Source organism: Micromesistius poutassou (assembly GCF_964030765.1).
Source record: "Micromesistius poutassou genome assembly, chromosome: 13".
NCBI lineage: Eukaryota > Metazoa > Chordata > Actinopteri > Gadiformes > Gadidae > Micromesistius > Micromesistius poutassou.
The window spans coordinates 7360159-7377243 of NC_140283.1; the positions used below are offsets into that span (position 1 = coordinate 7360159).

Below are 17085 nucleotides of genomic sequence, written 5' to 3' on the forward strand. Positions count from 1 at the left end.
TGAGGTTTAGTATTCATAAAATACAAACGTTTCTAGGAAACCAGCAAATCCCTGTGTGTAGAGAAAGAAGGCACAGCTCTGTCCCTAGCTCTCTAAACTGCTAATGTAATGAAATGGGAAACCTGTTTAATTTGAATTAGTTGGCTGTCCATTTCTTCAAAACGGACACTGGTCTTTTAGTGACCGCTAAATTGTAATTCCCTTACGGACTGGCAAACTTAATTTATAATGTAACTTTAAAAGACTTACAAATAAACTCCAGTGGAAAATACTTCAGGTCTGATTGGTTAACATTGGACTGGATTTAAAAGTTGTTTTGCAGAGCAGATTTTTTTTTTGTCTGCTGTCCAGTTTGCATGCTGGACTGTAAGGGAAAGCTGAAATCCAGTGTATCAACAACCCACACCATCCATCTTCGAGCTGGTGACTGGTAGATTGCTACTGGGCTGCATCTTTTTGGCCTCAATACCTCGCCTCAATACCCACACACACAATCTCTTCCGTGGGCAATGTAAACTCACCATCTCCTCATCCGTCTCCAGTGTAACCTTAAAGATATCCCCCTGTTCCGTCTGGGCCAAGAAGAAGAACATGGACTTGGTCTTGTGGGTGGCCGAGCACACAAATATCATTCCCCGCTCGGGGTCATCCAGATCATTCTGCAAGGAAACACAAAAGGAGAGATATAGAAGAAAGAACAGATTAGGAATGAGCAATGAGCAACAGTACTACTCCATCAGAAATAATGACTTCAAATCAGTGGAAAATCTCTGCATCCCTTCAGAGAATACCAGAGTAGCATTTCAGGAGCCGCTCAAAACAATAAACATGAAAGGTATTTTGAGAGGATCACACTCAGTGCGTTTACATGACACTCAAGAAAGTCGACTTATTGGCTTAGTGCAACTATGATTGGATTACTAAGATGCATGTGTACACCTTAGTCAAGCTATACTCAAATCGAATTGGGTTACTCAGTCGAATTAAGACCCCTAAATAATGCGATTCATAGTCGAGCTAAGCGTGCATGTACGGAGTCGAATTGGATTATGCGTTGAATTGCGTTCTGCGCATGCTCGAGATCTTTTCCCAGGGCCGTGAGCCAGAAGTAGGAGACGATAGTCGTGTTGTGGTCGCCGTCGGATAAGGGATAACGAGAAACGGCGATTTATCTAAAAAGGTGGAGCAGAAGATGGAGGAAGCCGGTGAATGTAGTTACCCCCTATAAGAATTGTGTCCCGGCTGCAGGAGCGTGCATGCCATGCATTCATTAAAGGTGGAAGCAAAAAGTACATGTTTTTCTAAATGTGGGTCATCAACGAGGTTGTAAAGTAGTAATTTCGGGCACTGTCAAATATCTGTCAAAATAAATGTTTTTTTTCTCCCGACGTGTTTACAATCTTTATTCATTGCGCGGCGGCGGGGAATGCCGTATACGGACGGGCTGCTCCGGTGGGAGAAAGATGTTTTCAGTAGACAGCTGTCAACTCACTTCGGATAGGCGATTTATTTAAAAAGCTGAAGATGGAGGAAGCCGGTGTCGTGCCAATGTAATTACCCCCTATAAGGAGTGTATCATCATCAACATGCATTCAGTACACACTACGCTTCGATTTAACCCAAGGCTGAATTAAAAGTACATATTTTTCTAAATGTTGCTCATCAACGAGGTTGGAAAATAACTACGATCTTTATTCATTCATTGCGCCACGGCCGAACTGACGGCGTATTCTCTGAATCTTACAGACTGCGTCGGGTTCTCCGACTCTCTGGTACTTCCACAACAAGTAAAGACTCCTAGTCGGGTTTATCTCGTCCATGGGGAAAAGGAATTGGGGGAAATTAACTTTGGCTTTGACTCTGAAGTCCAGATTGAAACACGACATGGAGGAGAAAGCGATGTTTCAGCTGACAGCTGTTAGTTCACTTTGGGTCCATATAATTTCTGACGCTCCATTGTTCCTCTCGGTCGTATGCGGAATCCTCCGCTGGCAAAGCAGCTGGAGGAGTCGGCATACGACCGAGAGGTCGGAACAATGGAGCGTCGGAGAAATTATATGGACCCGAAGTGAACTGACAGCTGTCTACTGAAATCATAAATACCGCCTGAGTTTGTTGTTGCTGGTGACGTAAAGAGGTCAACCGGTGGCTCTACTACCACTAGTTGAAATGGGCACAGTGCCACCTATCGTACTGGGGCATGACACGCTTTGGCCAATGAATCGATTTACTCACCACCATGTATACGCGGACAATTGCAGTTGTCCAATTGAGGAGCATAGTCGAGCTATGGCTTTAATCGAATTAAGCTGTGCATGTAAACGTACTGACTGTGATGATCAGCTTCATGCTACAAAGGAATTCTCAAGGTGCCAACACAAGGGTTGTTCCGTGAGGATGGTTGTCACTATGTCTTTAATAAACATTACTCATATTAAACCGCCCTCGACACAATTGACCATAGCATTCTTCATCGTCTCGAACACTATGTTGGCATCAAGGGTTCTGCTCTTTCCTGGTTTGGATCTCATCTCACAAATAGAACGTCATTTGTTCTCTGTAAAGACTCAAAAGACACCCTAAGCTTTAGTCTCCCCTAAGGGACGGCCCTTGGTCCACTGCTCAATCGACATGCTTCCTTCTGTGATATTATTTGCCTCTACTGAATAAGCTTCCACTGTTATGCGGACGACACCCAAATCGACATTTCTATTGAATCACCCAGAAGGTTGAATCTTGCATGACTGCCATTAAAAGAAGGATGTCCCATAACTACTTCCAGCTCAACACAGGGAAAACAGCTGATAATCATCAACAGAAATACAGAACACAATTTGAACATGTCTGTGTTTTGTTCCCGTTTCACGAATCATGGCATCTTGTTTGACCCTATCCATGAGCCAACATAGCGGCATTCTGTCATCTGAGAAACATTGCATGTCTGCCACCTGGAATCAGGGAATCTGATTATGCCGAGATAAAGCAAAGCTGGAACGCTTTACTCTTTCGTTTGGCACCATGGCGTGCCCTCAGCTGCTGTTGCAGTTTGCAGAGATTGTTGCTGCTGATAGGCACTAGATTAGTGGTTTCCTACATGTTTTCCGCCCCATTGTATTCATAACTCCATTATAGTGTGTTGCACAAAAGTCGTGGCCCTATACAAATGCATTCTCTGTGGGCTCTCTTCCTCCATGCATCTCATGCATTTAAGAAAAAAATGAATCAAATTTTCTCACAGCCATTGGCTGACTTTACGTACTGAAATTAATTTGGCATTTTGGTTAGGTCTGTTTTTTCTGCACCTTCACTAGCCAATCTGGAAAACAATTGTCTCTCTGATGCTCAGTAAGCTTCTCTGGCCATGGTCCTGGGTGCTCTGGCAAATGCTGTTCTGCATCGCGCTCACTTTATCCACCTTCCTCTTCTGTCCTCATCCTTCTCACCGTTGGAGCAGCCCGATATCCCTCACTCTCTTCACCTCCATCATCATATCATCTCCTTGCTCACCTGTTACCCAGGCAGACCCCTCTACAAGCGTGTGCATACAGGATTGATATCCCTTAACCTGCTTATAGCCTAATATACAATAAAAAAGGCTACTTGATTCTAGTGTTGTGAAGCTCCTTTCAGTTTAAAGTGCTACAAATTACTTTGGTATAACCTTTAGCTGCCACTGTACGAGCTCACTCTGTCTCACATCCTCAGTTATATCAGGAGATGAGGGACCCGTTACTGCTCCACTCTCTGTGGCTGTTTCTGAAACTAAAGGCCATGTGTCTCATGATGTTATGCTTTTCTAGGCTTTTTATTAGATATGTCATATGACGTAGTTATAATGCTGATTAATTTACGATATTGAGCAATTCATGATATATAATGCAATTATGCTCCAAGCTAGATTCCTTGCCGACTGCCTTCCATCTAAACAACTGTTGATATTGGCTTAAACCATTCTCAAGCCACGGTTCTTAATGTGACTGGATGCCTGGTGAGTTGCGGTGACTGTGACTGGAATAATGTGATGGTTGACAGCCTGCTCACCGTCCACTCCAGTGGACGTGAGCCGTTTCTTCCTTTCTAATTAATGAGTTTTTTCCTTGCCCTCTCGGGGGCTAGGGTTAGGGGGGGGGGGGAGACGTCATAAATATATGGCCTGTTAAGCCCTTTGAGACTGTGACTGATTAAGGGCCAACAAATACAGTTTGATTTAAAGGTTTAACCTCTTTAGCCTATACACCTGGTTTAGCCCTGCCCACCCTGATTTAAAATACTTTATAAGGCATTTAAACACATGACCCATGAGTATTCACATGAGTATTCATGTGACCCACCACTAGAAAGATCCTCCACTTTGAGCTCAACTTTGAGTCAATCGTTAGCAAAACTACAGATTTTGCACTAGGTGGTACTCACTCCAAAAAAATGACATTTATTACGGACGTCAATAGAATATTCCACTTGCTGTGTTCTAGCTTTACTCAACTCTAACCTAAGTAGTGTCCACATTGATTATTTCACTTGCACAACAATCTCACATGTGTAATCTTTTTGGTACAAGGATAACCTATTATAGCTAATCATGCAGTGTTGGAGAAACACTCCATTTACATTAGGTATGTTATTTTCAGAATAAAATTCAAAATTCAGAAATAGACAAAAGAGTACACATACAGAACCATATGAAAGACAGAATGAAGCTGTGATCAGAGAAATTAGTTAATTTCTCCACATGAAAGTCAGAGAAGAGACATGTGAAACTCATCACTTCATCAGCAATCATAATACTCCGTCCGGGATTACTGCCTTTAGGGCTGCTCATAATATTAAAATACTTATTCAGATAGTGGCTATCACATGTGAACCAACCTATTGTATACAGCCTCATCAACAAGGCATTACCGGCAACGGATAAGGCTTTGGACTACTTAATGATACCCTGCTCCAAAACTGCAAAAATGAATGCATTTTTTAAGATGTCGGAAAAATATTTGATATTTTTTAGTAGTAGTTTAGTTTACAGTTTGCTCGACGAGTACTTGCCATTTTTAGTGTCGCCACATGGCTCCAGCACTAGTTGCCTCACATTATGGTCTAAACATTGGACAGATGATGCCATGGCTCACAATCCTTACCCTGCGTCTTGGGATGGGGCAGCGGATGTCTGGCTGGTCACCAAAGTTCTTGTAGGTGATGTAGTTTTCAGAGCAGATCAGAACGCCACTGGGACCATCCGCACCACCAGGCACTAAACAAGGAAGAACACGTTTGTTTTGTGTGATGTTTAAGACTGTTTCATTTTGTGTGCAGCAAGCTTATGGCTTTTGATTTAAACTCCAATAAAGAATGTCTTCCATGTTTTTTCAGGTAATATTCTCTTTAAACGGCTTGTTACACACATCACATTTATTTACAAACGTTTACCAAAGAGCACACATTAGCCTATTTGGCTATGCTAATCACAACGGCCTATTCTGCTTCAGGAAGCACATTAGATTGGGTTAAGGGATGTATTTTCAGTCGAGGTGACTGCAGCTAATGCCTAGCAGAATATATCAGAATTTCTCTGAGGCTGTTTTTGATGTGATTGGATAAAATACTTGTTATGCATGCATCCTGCCAATTGGGTAATGGCTGCTTCCAAGAGCAAGGCTAACTCTGCATGTGTTGCGCAGGTTTGGTTGCGCGATCGATTGATTTTATTTGACCATTTTGATATAAAATATGAACAGCACTCTGTGTCAAACATTAAAATACATAAATAGTCAGGGATGACACAATAAAGCTTGAAGGCTTTGTGTCATCTGGCATCTATCATCTGTTTAATCAGGCATCAGATGTTATTTTGTTCTGTTTCAAAAATGAAAACTGCTTACCAGTAATGAGGAAATTCCCATGCTCCTCCAGGGCTTCACTGTACTTGCGGACCACATGGTTCAGACCGAGGTCAAGTTCATAAAAGGTCAGAGTCTGTTGGGTATTGGCTGCTGCCTCTCCAGTGGGGTCGTTGTCAGCTTCCTGAGAGAAGGAAAACAAGAACCATTAGGAGGATCCTGGGCTGATGACTCAACATGTCTAACGGAGGATTTTCCTATCCAAATGAATACAGCAATTCATCTTTGAGTATTGAAGAGAATTGGCGTATTCGGAATGATGCCACTGCAGTATTTTATATGGTCTTGAAACAAGAAGCAATGTGCTACAAAGACAACAAGAAGTAACCTCAAGCTTCTGAAGGAGCCAACAAAGGAAGCGGATGATTCAACTAAAAGGACCTGACGGAACATTAAGTGGCAAGGTTCTGACACAAAAAACACAGAAAATACTCTAGGAATATACTTTGTATTTTTCATACATGACAAGCTTGTCCCCAAAGCACTTATAGGAATGTTGCCATGAAAAAAGTAAAAATAGAACAATGTCCCTTATAACATTACAATATCTGAAGTAGACCAGCGATCTTTGAAAATACACCCTGACCAAAGTGTACACATCCAGGCAAACACGAAAGTCAGAATGAAGCTGTGATCAGAGAAAATCGTTATTCTCTCCAAGTGGAAGTCAGAGAAGAGACATGAGAAACTCATCACTTCATCAGCTCATTTATATTTTCTGTTCTTCAAATAATAATTGTGATACATCTCTGGTTATATCAGATGCCACCAGAGTCCAACGTGATATATTTTGAAATAATTTGCTGACAATAACTTCCCTGACACAGAATACATTCATATACACTACATTTTATATAAAAGAAACACCCGTTACAAATGGTTTCAGCCCAGGCTGCCTTACCTCATAGTCCATCTCCAGGCAGGCAAACATGGGGTTCTCAAAGCCCACGTCCACCCCCACCACATGGTAGACCAAAGTGTTGGCCTTGTGGGCCTCGAGAGGGGAGGAGATGGTCAACCTGGCCGCCGCATCTCTGTTCAGAATGTACACCAGCTTCTGTTTTTCAATTGCACCTGAGGAAGACGGGGTGGGAAAAGAATAATACGATTAACACTTGGTACACCATTACCACAGAGAATCCTTTCTCCAGGAAAAAGTAACTACACAGTGCAGTTTTTCATGTGTTTCATGTGGCTGGCCGAATGCAAAAGTACAGCTGCAAAAAGCAGCTCAGCAAGCTACATTGCATAGTTAAATTAAGCGCTGCTAAACACAACTGTTTTTAATTAGTTGTATGGGCTGGAGCTCACAATACTGCAGACCGTAGCCTATTATTAATATTTACTATGTACATAGACAGGGTACGGTAGGCTATACGCAGGCTTATGCATTGCAAATGCCACCATCAGCATGTGTTTATTCAACGTTCTGTCAACTAGACAATATTCTACAATTAAACATTATCTTTCCAAGTAATTAACATTAGGCACATAAAGATATTATATTAAACCTCTCGACGGCATTAATATAATTCTCTCTCTCTCTCACATTCATGTATCTTTATCACCACATAGAACACCCTGTAACCTATGTCTTACCAATCATGACGGCTCTGCCTTTGGGGTCCACAGCCAGGAACTGACCGGGTACAATGCGTCTGCAGCCACTCTTCCCAAAAGTCTCCTGGTGGATCTTCTCAAACATGTTTTTGGAGGGATGGTACTCCAGGATGACGATCCGACCACTGTCACTACCCACCACAATGTAGTCTGAAATGAACATAATATAGTGTGTTATAAGGTGTATGTTTAAAAGAAAAAAAGATATGACTTAATGTATTAAAATCACTATAAATAAATAAATCATCATTTACAGATATTGTTCTGGACAACATGCCGGTGTAACAAACCTTTGGTTCCTCCAGTGAGTCTGAATGCCATTAAGGACCTCACGATTCCAAACACCTCCATCGTGAGCAGGGTATGGACTTTTCCTGTGTTGGCATCAGGTCGTAGCAGTTCGAGAATTTTCCCCCGAGAAACGACAATCTCCTGCATTTTGGTGCCTATAAGAGCACGAAACATCCCGATCGATTACCAACTGCATTTACATTAATTCAAAAGGGACATACTATGAAAGTTTAAAAAAGCAACCAGATACAAAGACCAACAGTATGACGCCACAGCAAAAGGGATCAAAAGGTAAACATAGCATGCATTTTGCTGCTGTCCACCTGATTTCCTCTTTAGGGATTAATAAAGTGTTTAGTTATCTTTCAATGGCTACTTATTATTAGCTTATGTATTAACATTTGGTCAGATATATCCAGACTTGATTGATATAAAAGTAGAGTTCGCCTAGGTTACTCTCTTAAACATTGCACAATAGTTTGAATTGAGTATACTCGGCTAGTATTCAAAGTGGTATTTTTGAGTGACCAATATCAGTCTACCAATATATCAGCGACACTCATCTCATAAAAAAATATTTCCTAGCATGTCATACGTAAACAGCAGGCTTCGTTCAACTCACAAAACGCATAATAAAAACTAAATACAGAATGTATGAAACGCAGGCCAAAGTAAGATGCCACAAAAACAGTAATAGCCCAGGCACCCCCCGTTATATACCTGAGAAGTTTCCATGGATGGCATGCGAGATGCCAGTGGCACGCTGCAAAGTGATGTTGTACAGAAACATGGCTGCCTACGAGAAGGTATCCAAAGTAGGTCTTCAGGAGCTGGCCACAGCCCTCACTACACAGGTCCAAACTTGAGATGCAATCAAAAGAACACAACAAAATGAAATGAGTATTGGGAAGATATATGGTTCTGTGTTTGTATAGTTATTGGGAAATGTATAAACATGTCTTCCACCGTTGCATAACCAATAGTCATTGGTTCGATTGTATAATAATGTAATGTTGGGGCATTTGTCGTTGAAAGAGCATCGTTATGAAAAAAAACAACTGTTAACCAACTTCGTGTTGGCTATGTGATGCCATAGACTACAGGTGTGGTATGTTCACCTCGGTATGCATGCTATTTCCCAATTAAGGTACGAAGTAACCGCTAAAACTAGTTTGAATATTGCGTCTCAATATTGACGTGAACTTTCCCGCTTTCCGTAAAAAAAACCGTCTCTCAAAACACTTAAGCGTATACAAAACGGTGTTTAATAACTGAGCGCCATTTTAAAGTCCTAATGATTTTGTTTAGGATAAACCCCACATCTAGTAAAAGAGCTAGGTATTGGGCTAGCTAGGTCCATTCATACAAAGCGACCCCTCAAATGGATACATCTGTAGCTAAAAATATATCCCAAATCTATTGCAAATAATCAATGCATAATACAACCCCAGCATAGTGAATACCGTGAGTATAAATTATGTAAACTTTTTACCGGTGCCAATGAAAGGATGACTTAGATTTCAAGTTGATTAGAATTCATTCCCAATAATAACAAGTTCGAGCAACAACTTGAAGGAATGGCGGCCGTTTCGGGGTCCTTCGTCCACAATAACATCGTCATACACGTACCGAGTGGCCAGAACGCGCCTGATAGATATTTTATAAATGTGTGTGACCGTCATGTGCAAACTCTCCTGTAGATGGCAGTATTATTTACCTTTCTCAAAATGTCTTGTAAGTGTATACTTTGCTGGCCAAACTTTTTTAGGTTGTGAATTGCAAGAATCGTTTTACATTTTAACATTTGAAACTGGTGGTATAAATGGTGGTATAAATATTTACTGGTGTAAATCTAAACTGATTGATGTGTCTAATATATCATTTGTATGTGGGCATGGTCAAAATAAAACAAGTGCAATGCTTTTTATTATAGTAGGATGGGATAGGACGTCTGAGGAGCACCAGAAAGGTTCTAACGTAACTGGACTGTCAACTCTCAAAGTAGAAACTGGATGCTAATGAAAAATGTCAGTAGATACAATACAAAACAAACAATACTGTCGTTTACTATCCCTGTATAACAAGAGTGTCAACGTTGTGTCATAGTGGAAATAGTTATTAAATGACGGATCATGTGAGGATAAGGCCCCTTCAGTGACTTGCTTGAACCAAATTGCCGACAAATTATATTGTTTCTATCTTTAATGAAGGTTATATAGAATTGATCATAGACTGTATACATATTTGTTTTATATGAATTACAGTACATAATATATTTTCGGAATATAGCCTATAGTTTTAAAATGTCCATCTATATATTTAATTGATTCGAATCTTCACATTTTTTTACACACACAATTAAGGCTATATAAAATGGATAAAAGGGAGAGTACAAAAAATATCTCACATTTCTATCAATTTATTTTCGAACCGTTGGACTACCACAAGCTTTCTGTTGTATTGTATTTACTTGGTTGCATTCATTAATATTGCAACCATTTAAGACTAAACATTACAAGTGTTTTTTACAAGCATGACTAAAATGCAGGCCGTCAACTTCCGGACTACAAAAATAACACCACACTTTTTAGGGTGCTGTATATATATTCTCTGATGGGGTCGCAGTGCACATGACCAACGAGGACGATCCTCTCAGCGAAGACACCAACACCGCTTCACGACCTGCCGTGTAGGGGGGTCCGGGGGGGGGACGTAATCTTTTGTCGAATAAAAACAGCTGACAATCCGTCTTTTCTTTTTTGCAACCAAGAAAGCATCTACGGCTTTGCTGGTTCGTGGCCTCTCCACATCTGGAATCGTCTTTACACACACTGGCACCGCACCGGGACGGACGTGGATTTGTTTCTAATGGACCCTGCGCCTGTATCGCCTTTGTCATTCTGACCGGTCTCTGACTCGCCTTCGGGGAGAGTATAAATACAGTATAAAGACATTGGGATCACACAGAGGCAAGTGCATGAAGCAGTCGTAGACGCGTCTTGAACCTGATGACGCTTTCTTGAACCGTTACACGCCCGGAGCACGTCTGTAATTACACTGTTACACGTCCTTTACACGCCTGAAGCACGTCGGTTACTGTTACACGTCCGTTACACGCCTCACGTCTGAGGCAGACACACTGACGGGAACGGTGGAAACATAGACTACGATCCTTTTAACGAGGTGAGTTAATTATTTTATTGTACATTATCCTTTTATGTGGTTGTACTGTGTTGCTGCTATGATGAGTAGGTTCACTATTGGACATTTCGTGACATGATCGGAAGCCTGGAATCGAGGGCATCGTTATGTCTTGGGCAGTTTGTAGACCATCTCCTCAGCCGGCTATAGAGGCTGTGGTGGACACAAACAACAACTTGACGTTATCTCCTCCTGCTGCTCAACGTCTCAACGTTAGTCCGTTCTTTCTTGTATTTGCTCCCCAACGTAGCCCATCGTCGCACTGTATCTGCCGGTTTCACATATTCTTGTTTATTTCCCCGTCCCACCTTCTTAGGTCCTCTGCACCCTAATTTCCGTTTCTTATTATCTCCTCACCCACTTTCTCCCTCTTCTTTTCGCCCCGTTACCCCTCCCTCGTCCTTCTTCCTGCCAGTGTTGCTAAGATACGGCTTCAGCCACAGCCCATTGAAGCATAGTTTTAGGGGAAACTACCTTAACAAAAAGCCTAAGATAGAGCGAGATTACTGATTTAAAGTAGCCTACTTTAAGGCTATGATGTGGCTCTTTGATTTTTGTATATAGTTTAGTTGCATAACCTCCCATGAATATATTTGATTATTTATTCATACAACAATATGGTGAAAACTTTTCGTATTAGTGGTGGAAATTAGGCATCTCCTGTGCTCACTCTTCATGTGTTGATCCATGTGCCATAATTGTTATCTTGGTACAATACTGTACTTTGGCCGTACAGACTGCACACACACACACACACACACACACACACACACACACACACACACACACACACACACACACACACACACACACACACCCTGCCATATAGAGCTGAGAGCAGCAACACACAAAAAGCAGTGGGGGGTGGGAGCTCCAGAATAGCGTCTTATCATCATGAGACATGAAATGTAGGCCAACATAAACCGTCAAAGTTGCGGCGCATAATCAGCTTCGAACGCGAAAAAGCAAGCACACTGTTACACTTCACCCACATTCCAAGAAGCGGCTTTGAATCAAAATCCCCGTGACTGAATTCCTTCCGCATTTCCTAAGAGGCCCGTGACTAGTGTATTCACTATGGGTGAGAAGTAGGCTACCGTGGTAAAAAAAAAAAAAAAAAAAAGTGAAGTGAATCCATCACCTCACCAAGATACTCACCTGACGCAGGCCACAGGTGGATCCAACACATGGTCTACGTCAGTCCAATCAGTCATATTGAACTGTTCTAGAGGGGTGTTAGTGTCAACCATAAATCATGCCCAAATCATCTAGTTTTTATTTAAATTAAGATAAAGCAGAACTAAACCACACTTTATGAAATAATTTTATGAAGCTGAAACTATTATTAGACATAAATAGCAATTGCATCCAATATTTAAACCAAGTTAACAACAAATATGTTCTACCTGACTTTGAAGAGACTTATCCAAAAAATAGCCTACTGCAAGGAAAATAGCCTTGTCCATGAACTAGACATTGACCAAACATAAGCTGGCCCATCACTTGACATAGAGAATGGAATGCAACCCATTATGAAGAGGGAAAGAGTACCATTTCCAGCACCACCATTTCCCAAGTATGTGTTTGAACTGGTTGAGGTCCAAGGAAAACCAGAGTCCTGGGGCTTTGCTGGGAGTGCTGAGCAGAACTCGAACCCAGTGAACACAGGGAAATATTTGTAAAAGGAGAATGCAAAGGAAAGACAAATGACAAATCAAGTTCAGACAAGGTAAAACCGTCATTCTGTAATTGGGTTAGGCAGTGGGTTACATGCCAGATCGGGCGGTGACAGTTAAGTCCAGAGACATACAGTTCAAGACCATTCTAGTGGGGAACATTTGGGAAATTCAGTTTTAGGTTTTCTGGGACTGTAAACAGCACAGAGGGCGAACTCACATATGTCATTGCATCACCATGTGCAATTCAAGGTCTCTGGGAAAATCTTGCCCTATTATACTGTTGGCTGCATTGTTTTTGTACTCTTGACAATAAAGCTGAACTCTAATCTAAAGTAGTTGTAGGTCTTCATTATTATAAAAAAGGAATGGCCTCCAGGCAATTCAACTGTGATGAAATCACCCAAAGGCAGTCCCCCTCCGATTGCATCACATCTTCCAACTGTTTCACAATACTGACACACGTTTTTCTACAAATCTATAAACTAATTAAATTTTTCCGAGCTACTTAAGAGGAATTATTTATATTCTATCTTTCTTCCATGGCTACTGGCCATGGCTTCTGTTTAAGCCTAAAAGGGGTCTTTTGCATCCAAAAGACCAAAACAGACAAGCAGTTTGGAACCCATTTGTATTGAGCCCAAAACATGAAACTTACATGGCATGTTAAACATAGAGTTAACATTAATCAATGACAATGCAATATTTGAGCAGTTATACCAATTTAAATTGACTGGTAATCTTCTCTAATGGCAATATGATGACTGAATACTAAAACACCAGGGTGATTAATATTCAGAACATGAAACACTCGACTGCTCGGCACAAATGGCTTACTTCTAACTTCCTTGTTAAGGAGGCTGGTGGCATTCAGCAAAGATAAAAAAGCAATGGATGGTAGTCAATGATATATGACCAGGCCTTTATGTAAATCTTAATTCAGTCTGGTGTAAGTCTCTCTCTCTCTCTCTCTCTCTCTCTCTCTCTCTCTCTCTCTCTCTCTCTCTCTCTCTCTCTCTCTCTCTCTCTCTCTCTCTCGTGCATGATTGTGATCTAGGCAAGCTATAGCCTATTCAGTATTGTATTCGAATAAGATGGGTTTATACTCATGCATTGAAATTAGATCTAGAATAACTTATTTGGTTTATATTCACAGTGCATAATTTTCACTCAATTTGAATGCAGTATATGTGCATGGAGCATAAATTCAGAGGAAAACGAATGTAGGTCTACCACACCCTTAATTCCAAACTTAACTAGGTTAAACCTTAACCTTGGGAACAAACGTGTTTAGTTTGGATCTACATCTCCGAAGTGCATCATCTTTTGGATCTTGATTCTCTTTCTTTATTAAGGTCTTTCATCTGTGCTTTGATATGGGCCGGGCTGCTGTCTATCAGGCATTCATTTCTATCCCCCAACACCCCCCACCCACCCAGCCCTCTGTGAAGTGTGGGAAGGCACTCGTGGGAGAGAGTGAAGGAGACCTTTAGTGTTTTTTTTAGGTCTAGTTAATCGATGTCCTGTCAAGACCACAGAGATTAAGGGCTTTTAAAAACCGAACAAGACTTGAATGAGATACGCATTTCATACATTCTCCTTCCTTGATTGATCTAGTACGCCACACAGAACATTGGCCCTGCCTTTTACAAAAGAAAATAACAAACCACTTTCCGACCATGGCTAGGTTCACACCTAATAGGGAGAGAGAAACTCAGCTTTCTTTCTTCCATACTGGTGCATTGTCCAGGAAACAAAGAAAAAAATAAATATTAAAGAAATAATAAATTTCTCTTGATATGTGTGCTTGTCCCTTCCACATGTAAGCAAAAAGCAAAAAGCATCTGTTTATCTCAGCCAGCAAGAAATAATTTATTCTGTGCTGTCTATTTTTCCTCCCCCAAAAAACATGACGGTATGTCCTTGTCCTTGATGACCCTGTACTCTGTACATTATGTGGTTGCTCTGCTGGTTTGTTGAGGTGTCACGTTTTCAATTCCTACACGGCTCCTGCTCTGCTGTCATCCCAGCTACTCCGGCTAATGCCTGGAAAATGTGCAGACTCACACACATTTGGATCTGGAAGGATGAATACATCCTGATACAAACCTAGGACCAATAGCAGATAAAACAAATAAAAACAGATTTACTTTTACTAAGCTATTGGTCAAACAGCCATATTGTGGCTGCCATTCACTTCAATAAATTTGCAGATGCCAAAAACGAGCTGCTGCGTTAGACACAGCTGAGGGGACAGAATGCCTAGGACTGTGTCCTGTATTGAGTGCATACAGATACAGTCAATACCAAAGCAATTTAATCTATGCGTCTTTTGTGTCCCAAAGTCTATTTTATGCTCAGTAGTATGGACTATACTTAGGCTAAAGCCTTAGCTTTAAAATGCTGATCAGCACTTTTCCTAATTTGATTGGCGAGGCCTTCAATCTGGAAGACATGAGGGCAAGGGGGGGGGGAGTGGAACTTGGCACGGGACTATATCTGTCCATTTTCCATCCCAAACATCTCCTAGTGCCCATTTTAATGTGTTTAAAAGCTGAACGATTAAATGTGTACTATGGTCGTCTTTATAGGAACATGTTCTAGTCCTCGAATTCTCTTTCTTTACTTTAGAAGTACAAGTCTAACTTCATCCGACCTTGAATATTCCTAAAATGTACAGACACACAGTGCCATATGGGATAGAGATCAAAATGGTGCAGCACAGAAGTCAGAGTCTTCCTGTGTAAAGGGCAGAGAGGTAAAATGGAGAGCAGCTGTGACAGATGCTGGCTGGACTCCTGAGGGCCAGGAGAAGGGGGTAGAGGTGGTGTCATCCCCCACCGAGTAATGGAGACCTAAATGTGCACTAATGACAGGGATGACGAAGAGAGCAGGAAGGACGGGGCTTCACTTATCTTTGAGAGTGGATTTTGTGTGGAAGAAGAAGTGTTTCTGTGTGATGGGGAGAGAGGTTTTAAACATTGTGTAGAATAACCATGGGAGTTAACGCTGCCACTGAATGACATTGGGAGTAAATGCAGTTACATAGCTTCCATTTAACGACTGATATATGGTGGTTTGAAAGGTTATTTGTTTTCGAATGGTTTGTTTGACATGGGAGTATTATGATGGAGAATATCAATGGCCTTTTGGACATGTTGCCAACCAGCTAGAGAACAATGATGGAGGTGCAGTTGTACTTATGGGACAGCCATTCAATCATTCCCCTATATCAGGCCTTATCAGCCGCAAGGTAATTAAAAAAAATGGATTTCATCAAAGGTTAACAACTACAGATCAAAGAAATGGATGGATGGATGGATGCATTTAACTTTTTAATTTGTATAATTCTTACAAAATGAGTTCACCAGTTATGTGGCCATTGTTTTAAGTTTCCTAGCTGAAGAAATAAATTGTTGGTAAAGAAAAAAGAGCCTTGCCAGGCATTACCACTGTGTAATAGTACAATCAGGGTTTGCTTGATTACACAGTGGAATAAAGTGAGGAATGGAGAAACACACATATTCCCTTCCCCTGAGGAGAGTTTCCATGACAACACAATAGTTCCAGCACAAACCAGGGCCGCATCATTTCAGTTCATAAAACTACTTGAATTTACATTTCAAGCAACCTGTTACTTCCTTCATGCTTGCCTTGTTTGGCAAGGTAAAACATTTTAGTTTAGATTTCCCCTTCATGTCCCCTTGTTATGAAGACATGAGGTTGTTTATGTGTTCTAGGATATACGATACCATTCATCATAAATGCTTATTTTAAAAGGATTATGATTCAAATGGCTTAGGGGTGGGAACTTTCCTAAATTATCCCATGTATTCACTCTTCAAAATGGCACCTTGATAGCCTCATTCAAGGGCACAGCTGTCATTTTCCCATTCAGGTAAATGATATCCTTCTAAACAAAACCGTAAGGGTGTGAGGGAAAAGGGAGGGTTTTTTTTTTTAACCTGTCGGCATCGGTAAATATGAAGAATGGCATTGTGCCATCGGCCAAGGCTGACGCGTGGTCTGAAAGAGATTGGAGACATAGGAAAGGGCTTGGATGATGTGTGATGAATGTGTCAACCTGTCATGGTTGGAGACACGCAAACAATAGCCACGGCAGTGATGTGGAGAAGATAGGGAAACTGTGCAATCTGCAAGGGACGAAAAAAAAGGGAACCATTTTAATCAGTTTCTTTATTGTTATGGATAATGGAGGCAGAGTTAACATACAGACTCCTCCCTTTTGCTGACTCCCTCAAGAAGAACCTTATATTCATTACCCAATTCAAACATGTTTATTTTGGCTGTTAAATTAAGCCAAACCTGTTATTTAGTGATTAATATTTGTAATTAAGGAGGAGTTGCGAACTAACAGTGCAGCGATTAACTTAACACTTGGTCTA

At 41.1% G+C, this 17085-nt stretch overlaps 2 protein-coding genes and 1 non-coding gene across 4 annotated transcripts in view; 1 reads left to right on the forward strand and 2 right to left on the reverse strand.

Moving 5' to 3' along the window:
* sf3b3 (splicing factor 3b, subunit 3) overlaps positions 1-9395 on the reverse strand; it is a 32500-nt gene extending 23105 nt beyond the window's left edge. Inside the window, exons 1-8 of the mRNA XM_084477562.1 lie at positions 9295-9395; positions 8523-8663; positions 7802-7957; positions 7491-7661; positions 6793-6965; positions 5874-6015; positions 5133-5245; positions 522-659 (exon numbers count right to left, since the gene is read on the reverse strand). Coding sequence (XP_084333688.1) covers positions 522-659; positions 5133-5245; positions 5874-6015; positions 6793-6965; positions 7491-7661; positions 7802-7957; positions 8523-8592 — 963 coding nt within the window. The 5' untranslated portion in view covers positions 8593-8663; positions 9295-9395. The remainder of the gene's footprint in view (positions 1-521; positions 660-5132; positions 5246-5873; positions 6016-6792; positions 6966-7490; positions 7662-7801; positions 7958-8522; positions 8664-9294) is intronic.
* Positions 4698-4773, reverse strand: LOC311357953 (small nucleolar RNA SNORD111). Its single transcript, XR_014637951.1, has one exon. It is a non-coding gene; the product is annotated as a small nucleolar RNA SNORD111 (small nucleolar RNA).
* A 1048-nt stretch (positions 9396-10443) lies between the features above and the next one.
* Positions 10444-17085, forward strand: part of st3gal2 (ST3 beta-galactoside alpha-2,3-sialyltransferase 2) — a 25473-nt gene continuing 18831 nt past the window's right edge. For both annotated transcript variants that reach the window (XR_014637811.1, XM_084477272.1), the window contains exon 1: positions 10444-10985. The gene's annotated coding sequence lies outside the window, so the exon portion shown is untranslated. The remainder of the gene's footprint in view (positions 10986-17085) is intronic.